The sequence below is a fragment of the Apaloderma vittatum genome, unplaced genomic scaffold (assembly GCF_000703405.1).
Source record: "Apaloderma vittatum isolate BGI_N311 unplaced genomic scaffold, ASM70340v1 scaffold30834, whole genome shotgun sequence".
NCBI lineage: Eukaryota > Metazoa > Chordata > Aves > Trogoniformes > Trogonidae > Apaloderma > Apaloderma vittatum.
In genome coordinates this window covers 45,488-63,667 of record NW_009713790.1, presented here as the reverse complement: position 1 = coordinate 63,667, position 18,180 = coordinate 45,488, and the positions used below count along the sequence as shown (strand labels likewise).

The following is an 18,180-nucleotide window of genomic DNA, read 5'->3' as shown; positions in this document are numbered from 1 at the left end:
GTCTGCAGCTGGCGAACTCACGTGGTTTCTTTCTTCGTGACCACAGAACAGACCAGGCTGTGAAAAGTCCAGTTGTTAGAACTGGAGATATGCATAGGGGATTCTTAAATGTGTAGTGAGAAGTCAAAAACATTCAGTTCAGATAATAGCCAAGAAATCCAGTCACAAACTGCAAAAAAAAAAAAGAGCAGATGTTTCAGCTTAGTCAATTCTAGCATGCTGAATAATTCGTAAGTGCAGAGCTCTCATGTAGAATGACTAGAGCAGATACCAGGTCCTGACAGTTGTCCAGCTGCACATCCCTCTCCTCCCTAGTAAAATTCTTAGAATTTGTATTTTTTGTTAGATCCACCTTTTCAATTTTTATTATTTCTTTATTTTTTACAAAACGATCTGCTGAGTTCAGTGCTGCACAGGTAACAAGGGTAGTTCTGCCCTCAAAAGCTGTTACTTTCTTACCAAAAGCAGTTGGAAGTATTGAAAAGAATCTCTTCTCTGTGAGAGATGGATTTGTTTCCATTGTACCCATGCATAATGAGGAATGGCAGAGGGAATCGGGTGAGTTTTGTCCATGAGGCAACTCTTGAACTTCCTGAGTAGTTAGCAGCGTTTAGAGATTCCTTGGAGTCCAACACTCGCCATCTCTCACTGGGCAGTGACTTTGATTTTAAAACTGCAGAAGAAAGATGAGGGACTTGTCTTCCAAAAAGGAACGCCAGTGGCAAGGAGCTCATGCTGTAGGGTTTTTCAGCCAGGAGCTTGTGACATTTGTTGTGGCATTTATGTTTGGATTGGTCTAACTTTTATGATTGTTTACCGTTTTAAAATTTATTCTTGGAGGCCTGGTTGCTTGTATCGACTGGTGATTTACAACACCCCTGGGAAGCCTCTGGGTTCGCCGGTAGGTACTCTCTGTTAGTTTATTCAATCCTTAGAGGAATTGTGATGCTGCATGTATATCTTTTGCTATAGCAACATTGCCATCTGATTCACCAACAGCATTACTACGTTATAGCGTGTTGTTCAGATCTTAAAGCTTTGAAAATTGGCAAACCTGCAGATGGGCAAGGGTGGAGCTTTACAAGAGAAAACCCCATGAGATGCTAGAAGAAAATAGCTCCAATTTGTTTTTAGCACCGTTTTCACCACATTTTGATTCTGCATTAGGGAAATGAAATGCAAAAATTTGGGGACGGAGTAAAGTGCATGCACTTTATAGAGAAGCCATCAGAGGACAATATTCTTGTTCATATTGTTTTCATCGCTCTTATTGCCTTGTTTAAGACTACATCTTTTCCAGTGCCTGTGTTGCTGCACTAATAACATCAGCATGTTGCAGTCACTGCTCCTTCAAAGACTAGTATTAATTGAAGCAATTTATTCTACCAGAGCTGAAGATGGCCTATTTATATTTTTATATAAAGAATATTAACTATATAAAGAATATTACATTTATCTTGTCATGTCCTGTCAGCTCCTTCATATGGATTTGCTGCCCTGTACATGCTTTTCTTAGGCTTGGCACAGTAGAACATAGGTGTTTCTCTGTGTTGCATAAGACATCAGAGACACTCACCAGCTATCACAATATGAAAGAAGCAGTCCTGTATCACCATCATTACTCCTTCATTGGCTTACTGGTAAAATGATGTCTCATTCTGCCAATTAATGGTGCAATATCTTATTTCAGCAAGAAGATAACTTTCGTAGTTTATGTCTTTCGACTTAGCATTAAATGTGATGTATATTCAATATAAAATATAAAGTATATGGTGCTGATACATTCCCAAGGGGCATGAGAAATCTTACACTGTGTCACTAAAAGCTGTAGTTACAGAAGACTGCTGCTTCATTTCTGCACAAAACTTCTCAGTACTGCAGAAAGCTACTGTATACACAAATGCATATGCAAAAAAAATCTTAGATTCCTTAATATTAGTAGTATAAGGCACAATGTGTCTAATCTTCATTTATGTTGTAGAGCTTTACTATTTGTAAAATAGTTGACTCTTAATAATATGGTCATTACATTTAATTGAACTGATCTTTGGCTGATGAAAAACATAAAGGAAAACATTTCCTTGTGCATCAAAATATTTGATATTCTCTGCAATGAAGAACCATAAAAATAGTGGAGGAAGATATTGCTGTGTATGCTAAGTAAGGTCAAAATTGCCAATTGCAGTGAAAAGCAGAATTCGTAGAACCAGAGCAGAATAAATACCCAGGTTTCTTGAAAATGAAGAATATTAATGGTGAAATATCTCTACCAAAGCTTCTGTTTGTAGTCCTCCTAAACTAGCCCTGCAGTTCTAGGTTAGGTGTTACAGTCTTTCCCCTCTAGGTTTTCCCTATATGTTGCATAGATATTATTTTAAATGATATGGAGAGAGAGAGACTCTGTATCCTAGATTCTAATTACTTTCTGGATGATAATGGTTTAGTACTGTAATTGAACTTACATGGCAAAAACATGTTTATGATACTAATTTCCATTTTGTTTTAATGTAATTTTTATCACTTTTTATTGAGTTTGAGCCCTTGGAATTATTTTGAAATTTCCATTCCAACTGGTGTAAATATTCTGCTTGTTACTATGCAGCTTCTTGCTGCAGTACGTTGTGTTCACAGAATTGGAGATTTGTTTTTTTAAATCTTAAATAAGAATTTCGTGGGACTGTTTATATGATAGTGACTCAGTTAATGCTACTCTTCCCTCTTAATTGTGAGCCAGTTCCCTTACATGGTTTGAAGGGCACTGTGCTACTTCAAGGGCAGTCTTCATATGGCATCTTAATCCTAGACATGTGCCATTTATCTCAGTGGCTTCTCAGAAAAGCAGCGGTGTATATCTGTTTCCTTAGATATGTCAGGTCAAGTCAATTGCTCCTTCCCTCCTTCAGTGTTCTTGAACTTTATTTTCTATTCTAGGTCTACGCTCAATTAACTTTATAGAAGTGTAACTCGCAGGATTCAATAGTCTTATGTAGGTTCTAAGTTAAAACACAATTGTAAGTGATGGTAGCCTCGGATCTGAAATTGCTCCTGTGCACTTTCCGCATGGCTTTTCGCTGTCTGAGTTCTAGGAATGGCTTCATATGAGCAGTGGGAAATGGATTTTTCTATTGGAGGTGAAATTATCTGAGGTTTTTAAGTATTCAGTAAATATGCCGTTTATCTTAAAGACTAAACCAATACCTCTGACCTTTGTGAATGATAACATGCCCCCATACTAGCCTTAAAGATGGTGATTAATCCACCTGAGATATGGCAGACATGAGATTACAGGCTAAATCGTGCACTCTGGGACTTAAATGAAGTTATTTCTCATGTGAGAAAGGTATCCTAATCACCTTTGATTGGGATCCAGATCCATTACCTCTGGTGAATTCAGGAACCACCAGACTGTCGGCCTGCACTTTGATTTCCTTCATATATGCATTTTCTTGTACCCTGGATGTGCAAAACATTTCCTGTGAAAAACTGTTTTGTTTAGTAATACCCAGAAAAATCTATGCCCTTTTATCTCTTTCTCATTTCACAGTCTGCATTGAGAATGAATAAATGTTTCTAGGAAATGGCTTGTATTTCACGTGAAAGGGTCTCTGTAGATTATTAGAAGTCAGCAGCAGCAGTTCTTTTGTCATATATCTAGCTTTGTTTCTAATTTTCCCATTTCTTACTCATCATTCTCTTAGATATCCACAGTTGTATCTTTTAATCTTCTTGTACAAACTGACTCCTCCACCCCAGTAGTAGTTGTCCTATTCTCCCTTGATTTTCTTCCAGCATGCCTAAATCTTGTTCAGACAGATGCTTACCACAGTATCTGAACTGCATATTCTTATCAGCTGTGCTGTGACTGCTCTGTGCAGCCTGCGCCATGAGGCATGTGGAGTCCAAACCCACACCGGTACTTTTGCAGCAGTCATATGTATTACAAGCTCATCACCCATTTTCTGCTCACTTTCAAGCCGCACAATTTTTTAACATTAATTTCTGTGTTTGCTTCTTCAACTGAAGTATCTCTGTTTCTCATTTTTCTTTTTCATAAGTTTTTCCTTTTAGTTATGCAAGATGCATATTATTATTTCACGTCTCGGTTCTTACCACTCCCATTTATTTTTCTCACTGTTTTGAGATATCTTTCCACCTTAGACATTTTAATTTTAGTAATTTGCTATTTCTTGTTCCAAATCATTAAAGAAAGCTATTAAGTAAATAAGATCTTACTATTGATTTGCTCTAAGCTACCTCAGAACTACTCTCCTCATTTTGATACGTCATTCTTTGTTGTTGCTTAGAGGCTAGTCTATAAATCACGTAATACTGTACTTATTCATGACAGAAACTCAAATTGTCCTAGGTGAGGTTTCGCAAGACTCTGTATGAAACAAAGCTAAAATTCAGGTAAAAGTATACTGTCTTCATTGGAGCTACCTATTAATTCTGCAGTAATATTGAAAAAGCAGTCAAGTTTGTCCAGAATGACTCATTCATTATAAGGTCTTGCTGCCTACTGCTCATCTTCCTGTGATTCTCTAGAGATGCTTTATTATCATTTATATAGCACCATAAATTTGGAAAAAAACCTAAAATTAGAATAAACTGTGTTCTTCCTCCTGAAAATCTCCCGTTCTTAAAGGCTCAGTAAAGCATCAACAGTCACATCAGTGTGCATAGATGACTTGCAGTTTTTTCGCTGCAAACAAGGTCAAGTTATGCTGGACTAAAAAATATAGTTCAAATCACTTCAGCTGCTGATCTTGTCCAGTATTTTACCCCTAGCAATGACTTGTGCTTTAGAGTAGAACTGTTAGAATAGTCCTAATAATTATGTAGTTGTTACAGAAATAAATTTTATCCTTCTTTGGATTTGCTAGCAACTGTAACAATATCTTTATATTTTCCTAATCCTGTTTTATATAATTTTGGATTATAAAAATATGCAGTCCAAAATGTTTATTAAGGTTTTCTTAATTATGATTCCATATTTCAAAGGAAATATTTTTATGTCTTCAAGGCAACTCCAGTCATAAAAATGGAAATGTTAGCTCAGGAAATCCTGTCAGTTCTTTAAGAATGACACATAATCCTACGCTCAGTCCTACTAATACCTTGTTGTGAATGATACTGAATTAAAGAAAATTCTCTAGATTACTGATATACTGCATTTTAAAAAAATGTAAATATTTGTTTTACCAACAATTTGTTTTATTCACTATTTTTATTCCTTAGATGTTAAGCAGAGGAATATCCAATTTGCTCCATTTATTTAATGGACCATTACCTTATTTCGTATTTGTCTCTTGTAAACATTAGTTGTCATGTTTACATTTTGTTAGGCTTTTTTATTATTATTGTGTTTGCTTAAAATCTGGTTTTATAATATTAAATCTCTCAGTAAGTGTTTAGCCATATTGCAAGACTGGCAAATGGAGTGAGGCCTCAACATACATGTGTACGTGATACAAGGATTTCGTATTTGTTACACATTATTTTGACTTGGAGTTTAAGAAACAAGTTGTCATTCTAGTGAAATCTGTTCCAGTTCAACTTTAATCTAAAAGCGTTATCAGACTGAAAGTGGCATAGGTTAATTCATGGAATTCCATGTACAGAACAGCGTTCATATTCACAGAAAATGTGCTCTGAGTTGACGCAGGTGTTTTGTCTGATGGCACGAGAACTGCCTGCCTCGCGCTCTCTTCAATTTACTGGCTGTCAGAAGTTTTTCAGGTTTCAAGACAGGGCTTCCCAAATTTAATTTGTTTGAATAGCATAACCTTAGCTCCAAAGGAATCGCCAGATAAAATTTTTCAGGTTTTGGTAACATAGAGGATACGTGCTTGTAGCCCATGACTGGTTGTAGCCCTTTCAAACTTTACTATATATCTGCTGAAAATTATCTTATTTTATTTCTTATGGGAATCATGTTTTCCCTGAAAAGTAGATCATGTTTAGGACAGTATTGTACTTAAAATTATGTTAGATAGCAGTAACATGCATTATGTGGACAGTAGCTACTGCTGCATTAACTAAAATTGTGCAGATGATCTTATTCACTGTTACGAATTTTTCACTTTTTATGCTAATGTTGGTTTTTAAGTGTTTTTACTAGTGGTTTGGGATAATTTTCATCCCTGTTTGTTTAGGTCTGAGACAGACATTTACCACAGTCCAGTGGTGTGAACATTCACAGCAGAGTAAATTTAAGTTCCTGGTTCAAGGAATATGTAATCATGGTGTAATAGAATAGCATGAACACGCAGCCTTTGCAGAGAAACAGGTGTGTAATAAATAAATGAGTTTATCATCAGTTTCATCTCCTAAAGGAAGTGGCACACAGGTTCTGAATATGATTGATCAAGTTCACAGGAGGTAGTAAACCTTGCAAATCAGTGTCTAATGCATGCAGCCTTGATTTATTTGAGCAGAAGGATTGTCTGCCTCATTGTGCTGATGACAGTCTTCAGAGTTCTCTGGCGTTGTTCCTGATACTCGCTGGTGTGAGTTTACCACAACATCTCAGTGTGATTTCCCCTGGGGAACTAACCCCTGAAGTAAGTGTTGGGCAGCCAGCAGCTGCGTCATTGAGAAAATCATGAAACTCCTATGCAGAATTTGACGTTTAATTTATCAGCGAGAGCTCAGGAACCCTAAAGTTATATCGAGATCAAGTTTTCTTTGAAGGTCCTGGCAGATATCAGTACCTTTCAGGACAAAGTTCTGAACAGCAGGTTCAAGAGATGTACTTTGGATGATATTCTTATCGTTTGACATTCCGAGGTTGTCCAACCATGTAATTGTTTTGTGTGTGCATTGAGTATGCATTTTTGGAGTTACGCATTGCTTGTGGAGGTTGAAAACAATATTAAAATTGTGACTTTCTCTGTCCAAGCTTTTCTTTCAGTTCTGGCTGAAAACAAAGTAAACGTTGACAAAGATCAGAAGCATGTCTGGAGTCAGAATTTTCTAACAAATTACCTTTTTTTCTGAATTTCACATTTATTTTCTCTATTTTGTCTTTACTGGGTGGTTGCACTTCTGATATATGGCTGGAACTATAGAATTCCTGGAAACATGGCTATTTCAGAAAGAAGCTAGGAAGAAGGTTGAAATGGAAAAGCTTTAATAAAGAAACTCTTATCAAAATTTGAACTCCCATAACCGAGTAACTTGAGAACTAAAAACCCCACTCAGACTGCCATTAAATATATATTTCAGAGACCCTTGATATTTGAAATATAACCTAGAAGTGCTGATTCTGCAAGCAGTTGTTTATCATAACCAGATCTAAAAGCCCTTTATCTCCTATCAGCTGATGGTCATGCTATAACCTTTGAATCATGGTACATATTTCTACAATGAATGAGACTCTAACGGCCTTATCAAATAACAGCAGTACTCATTGTGTTTAACAGTGCTGGAAATTAGTTTCGCAGGCACTGATCCTGGCAGGTCAGCTGTCACAAATTGATAGGCCTATCTGTAAATACATCGGACCTATAAACAAAATTCCATCTGCAAGAAATGGAAGTTAAAACTGACACACTTCTGAACAAATTAAATGTTCTGAAGCACAAGGATGAACAGGAAAAAATCCCTTCTGGAAATGGTTTTCCTCATGTTTCGTTTATTGACTTCAGCTGCATAGTTTGCTTCTTGGAGACTGAAAAGTTTGTGCCTGCTTAGAGAACACTATGGAGTTCTGTGCTAAAATTCAATATGCTCCTTCTCCTTACTCTCACCCCTACTGCATAAAAGAGGATTCTTTGTCTTGTTGCTTTTGAATAAAAAGAATAAATTTATGGTGTTGCGCTGGCATCTCTCCAGTTGCTGTTTGGAATGCTTAGAGTTAGTGCAGAATGTGAAACACAGGGTATATGCAAAGTCTTAGGCCTTGATATGAAGTGAGATAGAGTTTTTGAAAGGAAAAGGAGTGGCAGAAGGAATTGAAATGTCAGTCCACCAGTGGTGAAGTAATAAATGAATGTGTTACGCTTCCCATTTTTTAATAAATATTTAATGATCACCTGTGATCTGTGCAAGCCATTTTGGCCAAAACCTTCCATTTATCTTTACCATATGTTTAGTGCATAGGACAGCTGATGAAGGCTTAGGCAGTGAACTTCCTTTATGGGGCTGAGACACAATATATACCACACACGCCCCTGTGCTGCTCTTTGAAGTCTATTGAATCACGCTGATTTATGTCAGATGACAAATTTGTCAATTTCTTTTGGCAGTAGCAAAAACTAAGACATATCTTGACATATTTCAGAGCAAGCATCTAAATTCGAATTTAAAAGATACTATGACTATAGGAATCTACCTGTATTGCTGCAGACATTTTTATGTGCAGAAGCTCATCTATCACTCCAAGCCTGCATCACAGAGGGAGAGTTTTCAATCTGAGATACTTTAGCTTTTAAGAACGTCATCAGAAAGCTGAATATTATTCAGTCATGCTCCTTCACCATCCTCCAGGTCATCGGCATAAAAGCAGGAATCATTTAATTCTTTCCTCTCCTATATCTCAGCTTTGAAGATATAGTGACTATAGAATAATTTACATCGGTTTTGATAGTTATGATGGCTGGATATTCACTGAATGTCCCCTTCTTTTCTCGTTCCTTGTTTATCAGTTTAGTGCAACACAACAAAAATAAAACTATACGGATCTCTCCCATCACATTTTATTTGTTGGTTTGATTTTTGAGGCTCTAGGATAAAACTGAAGTCACAGAAATAAATCATGTAGGACAACTAGCCATAGGCATTTTCTGTGAAATAAGTTCTTTCAAGGAAGGTTTTGACTTGTTACATGAAAATTAGCTTCTGGCAGGACGAAGCCACATTTCACAGATCCTGGGCTATGTTTGATTTCTACAGGGCATGCCTTTAGCTAACAACACTGCTTCCACATATATAAGCATAGTATTGGTGTTTAAGAGTAAAGCTGAAAAAAAAAAGGAAACAGTTTCTACTTGATGCTATTTATGACTCTTCTGAACAAAGTGACACCATGGGTTCTGTCTGAAGGCAAAAGGAGACTCTGACTGCTGCTGCTGAAAAGCATATTTAGTTTGAATAATCCAAAGGTCACTTAAGATTGACTTTTCTATTGGACTTATTCTATTAAATTTTACTGTATTTCTCTTCAGAAAATGCAAAAAAAAAAGATTTTTAATCAATACATTATTTGCAAACCAAAATATTTAGATGTGATGTACCAAGGACATCTCCTGAAAACACGCAGCCAGGTACATCTAGCTGATGCATGAAATACTGGCAGATATGTGATATTTGTTCGTCAGGAGCTTGGGAATTTGAGAGGCTGTCATTGTTTTACTGAAGAGGTAGAAGTAGGGCAAGAACAAAGGAAATAAGACTTAAGATAGGATCTGAAGAAAGTCCGAGAGAGGAGACAGTTTGATACCATGGAATCTGTGTCAAAAATTCATGACTATAAGTGAGCGAGAACGTTTTGCAGAAGGAAAAAAGGTCCATTTTTGATAAGCAGTAGGGAATGATTTGAAAAGTTGGAGAGGATCTGAGCAGAGAGGGAAATAGGGGATAGTGAGAGCACAGATAATCCTGGGGACTGTCAGGCAATATAAATTTACTGGAGAGAAATGTCATATCAGAGTGATCGAAGTGAAATAACGTGACAAATACTACAGACAATACAGCAGTTATGTTACAGGCATCGATCAAAATGCATCCAGGCAAGGTAGTTGTTTATGTCTACCTTCTGAATCTCACTAATTCTGATTCTGCATTAAAAAAAGGCACACATCCCTCACCCTCTATCAGTTCTGGAATCAGTCAAGCTGTTGTTAAATATGTGTGTAAATACTGAAAGATTTCTGTCTAACAGTCCTTCAGACTCACTGTGCTTTCTGTTCTAGTTGGCAACGTGGGACTCTGAGAAAGGACTGAATGGTAGCCTACAAGAACGACGTCTGGGCAATGACTTGCAAGGATTGACACTCAAAGTGGTGACTGTCTTGGTATGATCCTATTTGAGTTCAGGAAAAAAAAATGCTCAAAATAAAAAGGAACTGAGTATTTCTGGCGCTTCCCACAGTATTTTTTCCCTATCATTTTCAGTTCTGTATTTTTGGATGATCAATTATGTAAGCAAAGGAGATAGAGGCTGGCCTTTTATTTTATGTGAAGCTGTGCACTGTCACAGATACAGAACATTTGTTTGTTTGCTTATGCTGTTGTTCTGCATTGTAATTCCTACTGGGCATGAAACCAGCACAGGGCCTGAGCGCACAGGGTGCGTTCCAGATACCATACTCTTAACTTGGATGTGTAGTTTCCAGCATTTCATGGATTTTAAGATCAGATGGGCCAATTATGATAATCTAATCTTGGCTCTTGTACACTGCAGGCTGTAAAAATTAATCAAGTGTTTCCTCCATCAAGCTTATAAATTCCCATTGAGATAAGCTATATCTTTTAGAAAGGCATAGTCTTTCCAAAAAATCATTACGCTTTGGGGACTACTGTCTATTAGTATACAGAGTGGTAACAGAGCTCCTGTCAGCTAAGTGCTAAATTAGGGACAAATTAGGGTTTAAATGCTTTCCTGCCTAAAATATTGTAGCTTGCAGATTGCACAATGCGATGTCTTTTTGTATTTCTGATTTCTCTTTTTCTGAATCATGGTACAAATTGAAAGTACTGCTAAAGATTGTTAAGGCACCTCAGCTCCCAGTTTTCTTTCCTCTTGGGTGACAGGGATGGTTATCCTGCAGCTTACATGAGAGGTGAGTAGATACCTTCAATCAGAATGTCAGTACCAGGTCTCAAAGGTGGCCAACTTGTGGTGGCTGTGTCACCAGCAGCCCTGGCACTCCCCCGCAGAAGAGAAGGACAGCCGTGCCTGACAGAAAACATACCACAAAATGTTGTGTTACCTTGGTGTCCAAACGCACTTTAATTTAAAATACTCTGGGAACGAGTACTCATGAAGGTTATTGTTTGAATTTTCAAAGTTTTAAACATTCGCAAAATGCAGTGGGTTTAGCTCTTGTTTCAGTATATCTCCTGGATAAAAGATTAATTGTTGTCTGTAAAAGATGGCTTTCTATATCTGATGTGGACTGAGATAGATGGATAGTAGTAATGTTCCTATCTAGGACTCATGTGCTTACCTTAATATCTGTGTTAAGCTACTTAGAACACTAAGATAGGTGTCCGTGCCCTCTGTATAGTCAGTGAGAAAGGACAGGTAGTTCAGAGAGCAGTTCATCCCTGTGGGCACCAGGAAGCTGCTAGAAGGGTTAAATTGTCTTCTGGAGTCTCTGCTTCTTCTCAAGAACTGCAGAAAACCCAAGGCCATGGGTAGGACTCAGGTGCTGAGGCAGTGCTGCCTGGTTGGGATTCCTCAGAGTATCCCACATGACCTACAGTTTTTGCCTCAGAAACTTATGAGTGGCTCAAAATCTGTATTAAATTGTCCAGAGTTAACTCAGGAAATGTCCTCTTGCCAAGCGAAGCAAACTAAAAAATTCATTTCAAGTATTGGTTAAGGTATTGTTTTGTTCTCAGGAAGAACCTTTTGTGATGGTGGCGGAGAACATACTTGGGCAACCGAAACGTTATAAAGGATTTTCCATCGATGTCCTGGATGCACTTGCCAAGAATCTGGGCTTCAAGTATGAGATATATCAATCTCCTGATGGCAAATATGGACAGCAGCTCCAAAATAGCTCTTGGAATGGCATGATTGGAGAACTCATTAACAAGGTACACAGACAACTATGGGTGGTTTGAGTGTGGTGTAAACTGTGCAATTAAAGACCCTGCATACAGGATAGGATCTAGGGAGTCATTCAGTCTATTTATTCCCAACTGTTCTCAACATTATGTCAGTGTAAATCTGTGTGTTTACATAGCTGTAAGAATAAGAAGAAGGGACATGTATGTGTGTGTGAGTGAATGGCTACAAATAATAGAGAGGAAATAAAGTATTCATCTTAAAATATGAATTACTATTATTTCAATTTTTGTCATTATGTCTTTGCTACTTGTTTGTAGATGTAACTGTATTTGGGTCACTTCATGGCAATGCATTTGATAATAATCAACTGTTTGACTACAAAACAGGAAAAGTGTCACTAGTAATATACCATAAAGAAGCGTTCAGAAGGACCAGAATTTGAAATGATCTCAAGATTATTCATTCATTTAAAACAGAGAGGACCAAATTTCTTTCTTAATTACAATTTCACAGATCAGGACTAAGTTAACTAACTCCACTGAAGTAAATGGGGAAACTTCGTAGCTTAGGATCTCCCAGTGAATGAAATTAGTGTGTATGTTTTTAATGTTCTTACTGTCTGACATTGGACAAATGTTAAGAAGGAGAATCAAAGAAATTAATATTCCATTTTGCTGCCCTTTGTAGAAAAGGTTCTTGTTTTGCAGTGGAGTTATTACTGAACGCTAAAACTTTCTCATTGTCTAGTAAACAGGCAGCTCAGTATCTGGTAAGTAGATGTTTAGGAAGAAATAGAAGCAATTAAAGCAGTGGCAGACATGTTTATGGTAATGGAATATTCTTGGTTGGTACTAGGAAATATAAAGATTTTTTTCTACTTATTTTACCTTGACATAAGCTGTTTGAATTTCATTGATTTGAAAATGTAGTAAGAAATTATGTTAATTTTTCTGTTTGTTTTAAATTGCTTTCTTTGAAGCAACAGAATATCTATTATGGTATTTTTAAAATGGTGTTTCTGCTACTGACTCCAAAGGATTTCTACGTGGACCAGCCTCACATAACATTTCTTTTACTTTCCAGACAAAATATAGATAGGAAGCAAAAACTACCTTGTATTTTTTGAAGCGAACTTTTTCAATGAAGATGGAAAAAAATCAAAATCTAATTGCAGCTCTTCAGAAGCTTTGAGAATCTTATTTATTAACTCCTATTTTATCTTCCATTGAGTTTGCATACTCTTTAAGGACCCTCTATGTGTAAAACTTACTCACTTTAAATATTGAGGTCAAAGCAGTTGCAGGAGCTAAGTTGCCTTTGGAGTAGTCTTCCAGTTACTGGCTTTTGCAATCACTTAATTCATTGTAAAAAACAAACAAAATCTTCCCTTCAATTGTCAGATGAAATCCCTTTGTGAATATGGGAAGTTGACAACTCTGCAGGGAGAACAACAACATAAGCTCTTCGCACCTTGCTATCAAATACACAAGCTAATTCTTTCTTAGTGCTTGCAGCGCAGCAGGTTAATATGGTTTGGACTTTTAGGCATCCTTTGGAAAACAAGCGATGGATAAAGGTTAAATAAGTTGCACTCACTCCGGAGAGGAGTTAGGGTGACACTTTCATTCTGGAATATGTTGACAGGTTGTTTCACTCCTCTGCTTTAGACCAGTGCAATTAACTAATATTCAGATGAGGAAACTGATGCTAGGTTCCTTTTTAGATAATTTATTTCCATTTTTCTAAATGTGTGAAGCTATACAAAGAAATACATGGAGTCTCCTGGTTCTCAAGAATTTTCTTCATGAGGCCCATGTTCTCCAAATTCTTGATGAAGGGAAGAGATCTGATCTGTTGTGTTTGTCTCGCAGAGAGCAGACCTAGCCATCTCAGCCATCACTATAACACCAGAACGAGAGAGCGTTGTGGATTTCAGCAAGCGGTACATGGACTATTCCGTGGGGATCTTAATCAAAAAGCCCGAAGAGAAAATCAACATCTTCTCTCTCTTTGCTCCTTTTGACTTTGCGGTGTGGGCTTGCATTGCTGCAGCCATCCCAATCGTTGGTGTCTTGATCTTTGTCTTGAACCGGATCCAGGCAATCAGGGCTCAGAATGCTTCCCAGCCTAGCCCATCTGCTTCCTCCACCCTCCACAGTGCCATCTGGGTTGTCTACGGAGCCTTTGTTCAGCAAGGTACGTACTCTCTTGGGAAAACTGCTGATGAACGTTCAGAAATGTTCTGCCTTGGGTAAAGCAGCTTGGGACATGTTTGTCTCAGCTGGAATGGTCTGAACATGAAAGAGAAAGCTTGTACGGGGTGGTGATATCTTTTATTAACCCAGCTGATGAAAAGTGGGAAGAAGTAGGTAAGTTGGGGAGGGGTTATATTCTGCTTTTCTGTCTCTCAGTAAATACAGAAAAAAACATTCCTAACAGGCTTTTCCACTTTTGGAAAATTATCACACGGTAAATAAACTACAGAGCTACCTGGATCAGAATCGCAACAGTTCTCCAACTCTGAAACTGTCACATTTTCTAATTGTTAAAATTTTAGTTTTAGAAATGTATATGGCTTTGAACTAAGAAGAAACAGTTTATCTTTTGGCTCTTTGAAATGAATAGGGAAATAATTTGTAGTCGTGTAACTAACTTTACATGCAGCAATCTCTAGGCACAGGACTAATCCTATTGAATTCAGTAGAATTGCTGCCATTAACAAAGTTACTTTTGTAAATAACTGTTGGCAAAATCTTACCCACACAATTTTTGTCCCATATCTATAATGTTAGTACTGTTCTTGGAAGACAGGTTTTGTTGAATGCTAGCATATGGGTATGTTGTTAACTTTTTTTACATTTTTTTCATTGTGATTGCAAGCTTATGAAGCTTCAGCTGGAAAATCCTTACTACTGCTATGAAACTTGGTCCCTCATTTTATTAAGGTGGCATCCCTGATGGGTTTAATTACAGTAAGATAAAATTAGCACAAGCATATGCTGAAGTGACTAGCACCAGCTGTATGGTAAAGTTTGGTTTCCAGCAATGTTCAAGTATAAGTGTGCTTGAAGCCTGCTAGGAGGAAATCTTCATGCTGTTCAAAATATTGTAAAGAGTAACGAGCAATGACACTAATGCTTCAGTCTTTACGGATTTAAATACAGCACAGATAGCATGCAAACCATTGGGCAGTTTTGTGGGATTTTTCCAAATCTAAAATGGTCATTGAAAGCACAATATTCCTCAGTTCTGAACATTTGTAATGATTTAATTCCTGCATGTTAGTTGTGCTTCACCATTAAATTTCTTTATTTAGAACATTCTTCATGTTCTTTAGATTTGATCCTCGTAATTCCCAATGGAAACATTTTGAAAGGTGATTTCCTAGAACAGTATCCAGGGCAAGAGGTTGACTGGAGAAAGCATTTTTAAATTGTCAGTCGTAGCGGAAGCAGTGATTTTTCTCACAGTGAAAGGGCGGTCTGGAGGGGCAGCAGAAATGCAGAGGAATAACTGCAACAAAGCTTAACATTATTGGGCCCGCTGAGGGTGATCGTAAGTGGAAGCTGCTGAGATCCTCATCTTCTCTCTTTATTTGTAGGGGGTGAGTCTACTGTCAATTCTGTGGCCATGCGCATTGTCATGGGAAGCTGGTGGCTTTTCACCCTTATCGTGTGCTCTTCCTACACAGCAAACCTGGCAGCATTTCTCACCGTATCAAGGATGGATAATCCCATAAGGTAAGAGCCTCTTCTTAACATGAAGCTGGAAACCTGGATTTCACAGAAAGGTATTATCCATTTGAGAACTCATTCTTGCAAGGAGGAGATAACTCTGTAATAAAATATTCTGCTTATTTTCAGCAGATGGGTTTTTTTCCCCCCTGCCTCCTTCTTCCTCACTCCAGCAACCTTCAAGCATTTTTGACAGGTGCATGGAAGGGACAGTGGCATTCCAATTGTGTATTTTTCCAGAAGACAGATCTTTCATGTTTATATGTATTTTGCTTAACTAGAGCTCTCTCTGCTTCAGCTGTCTTTATTTCTTTGCTGAACATCGGAGGGAACCGCCACCTCTAGGGAGCTCTGTAACATTTCACTTCTCACCTTTGGTGTGTAGTTTTATGGTCTCAATATTTTGATATACACTGTTGTTTATACTATTATTTGCATGTAAGGTAGTGTAGTTGGTCTTTTAAAATATAAATGACCAAAATATAAAAGGCCAGATTCAGTGACATTATTTACAGAGGAAACTTCTTCTCAGGGAGGAGAAGATAACTGAACCTGACTCCAGCATAATAGATCTAATAAAACAGTTGTTTTATTAAATTTATATATAATTCTCTACAGTTGTGTTGGCAATATTGTGAAGATAAATTACAGCTTCTGTAACAAACCCAATATATCTTGCACCTTTGGCTTCTTTCCCTTGCTGTTTGCCTACTAATCCAAACCCGGTGAGAATATTTCAATAAACCAGGCCTCTGAGCAGCTCTTGGTTGTTTGGTGGCAATTTATGTGTGTGTATGTGTGATTTGTTTTTGTTCAGGAAGTTTAAAAGCTGAAGACTTGTAATTTTTTCTCTCAAAACACAGACGAAATTTCCACCTTCCCACTGGCATGGGGCATCGGGAGGGCCATTGGTCTTTCTCAGCCGGTGCTGGCAGGATTAGAGTGTCACGTTTGGTCTGAGGGCAAAGAAGTGGAGAGGTGGCCAGGGGATGGGTGCTGTGACACAGGCTCTCCTTCTAGAAAGGAGGATTTTAGGTGCTTGAGAGTGACACAGTTACTCTGTCAGGCTCATTTGGAGTTGCGCTGGGAAAACTGAGGCTGTAGTGTTTGTGCTTGGCTCCTGAAGCAGAGGCATTGATGCTTAGGTGAGGCTGGCACTTACAAAAGCTGCTTTTGCCTTCTCTATGGTATCTGTGCAGAAGGATATAAATACATGTATTTCTCATAAATGCAAATTTAACAGTATTTCCAGTTTTGACTTGCCGTTGTATACTTGCAGGTAATGTAATGCTTTGTATGGATATAGTGTTATAATAATAATAAAACCAGCCCCAAAACCATAACAGGCTTTGTTTTTAAGTTAATTTTCTATTAGTTTGGTGAAGATAAGTGGTTTTAACAGTTACAGAAATAAGAACTGCAAGCAATTTCTGGACATAACACAAGAAACTAAGTAGAATAAAATTACCATGTAGTACCTGTGAGGCCTGGCCATAACATAAAGCTCAAAGAAAAGAATTGTTCCTGAAATACAAGATAGAAATTGTTACCTGGAAAGCCTGAATAATGATCTCAAAAATTTCTTCATGGCAGAAGAAAATCCCAGTTTGGTTTACTGAGCACCTGCCAAAACTCTGCAAAGTTCAGAGAAGGACAAAAGTAATTTAAGTTGCCATAAAGCTCACTACCTATGCTCCAGCTATTTGGCTATAAGGGCAGAGTTCTCTCTTAGATATTGTAAGCCACAGTGTGAATTGTTCATATTCCCTGGGGTGTCTAAAGTGGTCCCAGATGCTTTGGTGTAGGCACTCGAGTCATTCCTGATGTAATCTGAAATAGTAGTTGTCAGAAAGCTCTTGGATTTGGTCACTGGTTGGCATAACTGGGATACTTAAGGGACTTTCATCCTAAACATAAGGAAATACTTCTTTACTTTCATCCTAAACATAAGGAACTACTTCTTTACTGTGAGGGTGACAGAGCCCTGGCACAGGCTGCCCAGGGAGATTGTGGAGTCTTCTTTTGTGGAGACATTCAAAACCCGCCTGGACGCGTTCCTGTGCGACCTACTCTAGGTGATCCTGCTCTGATAGGGAGGTTGGACTAGGTGATCTTCTGAGCTCCCTTCCAATCCCTACCATGCTGTGATTCCATGACTTGCCTGTCTTGGCTTACCTTGGCTGTTTTACAAATTTTGCAAAATCTCCCTAAGATCCTGCTACTCTTAAAGAGAAGAAAGATCTGGACTAATCCTTCTCATCAAAAACTACTAGTGCCTTAGGAGAGAGGAGATGGAGTAAAGAAACAGTTTCTCTGGAAGCTGTTGAGCTTTCAACCATTTTCATGTCCCCACTCTTTAGCAGGGATTGTCTTATAAAATGTTGTGTCAGATTTAGGACAAATATTTTTCCTGGGAAAGTAAATTACTGCCTTTCATGAACATGTCATGGCCTGGTGCCTCAGATCCCAGTACTACTTATCTTCAGCATTGTACGATGTGAAGTGGCTATTTTTGCCTTTCTAAATCTGCCTCTCAGCTTGCCTACATTATATCTTTCACGGACCCGGAAAGGAATACTTACATGAAATCCATTTTTCCCACGCAAAGATGGACAATGAGTTATAGCTGAAAATGTGCTCACCAACAAAGAACTACCAAATCCATGTCTGTATACTTCCATTGTTAAGAAACCAACCCCCCAACCT

The 18,180-nt window shown here is 37.9% G+C and overlaps 1 protein-coding gene across 1 annotated transcript in view; it reads left to right on the top strand.

Moving 5' to 3' along the window:
* Positions 1-18,180, top strand: part of GRID1 (glutamate receptor, ionotropic, delta 1) — a gene marked incomplete at its 5' end in the record, with an annotated part of 95,748 nt that overhangs the window by 32,785 nt on the left and 44,783 nt on the right. The window contains 4 exons of the mRNA XM_009868504.1: positions 9,915-10,016; positions 11,569-11,766; positions 13,612-13,936; positions 15,342-15,480. Coding sequence (XP_009866806.1) covers positions 9,915-10,016; positions 11,569-11,766; positions 13,612-13,936; positions 15,342-15,480 — 764 coding nt within the window. The remainder of the gene's footprint in view (positions 1-9,914; positions 10,017-11,568; positions 11,767-13,611; positions 13,937-15,341; positions 15,481-18,180) is intronic.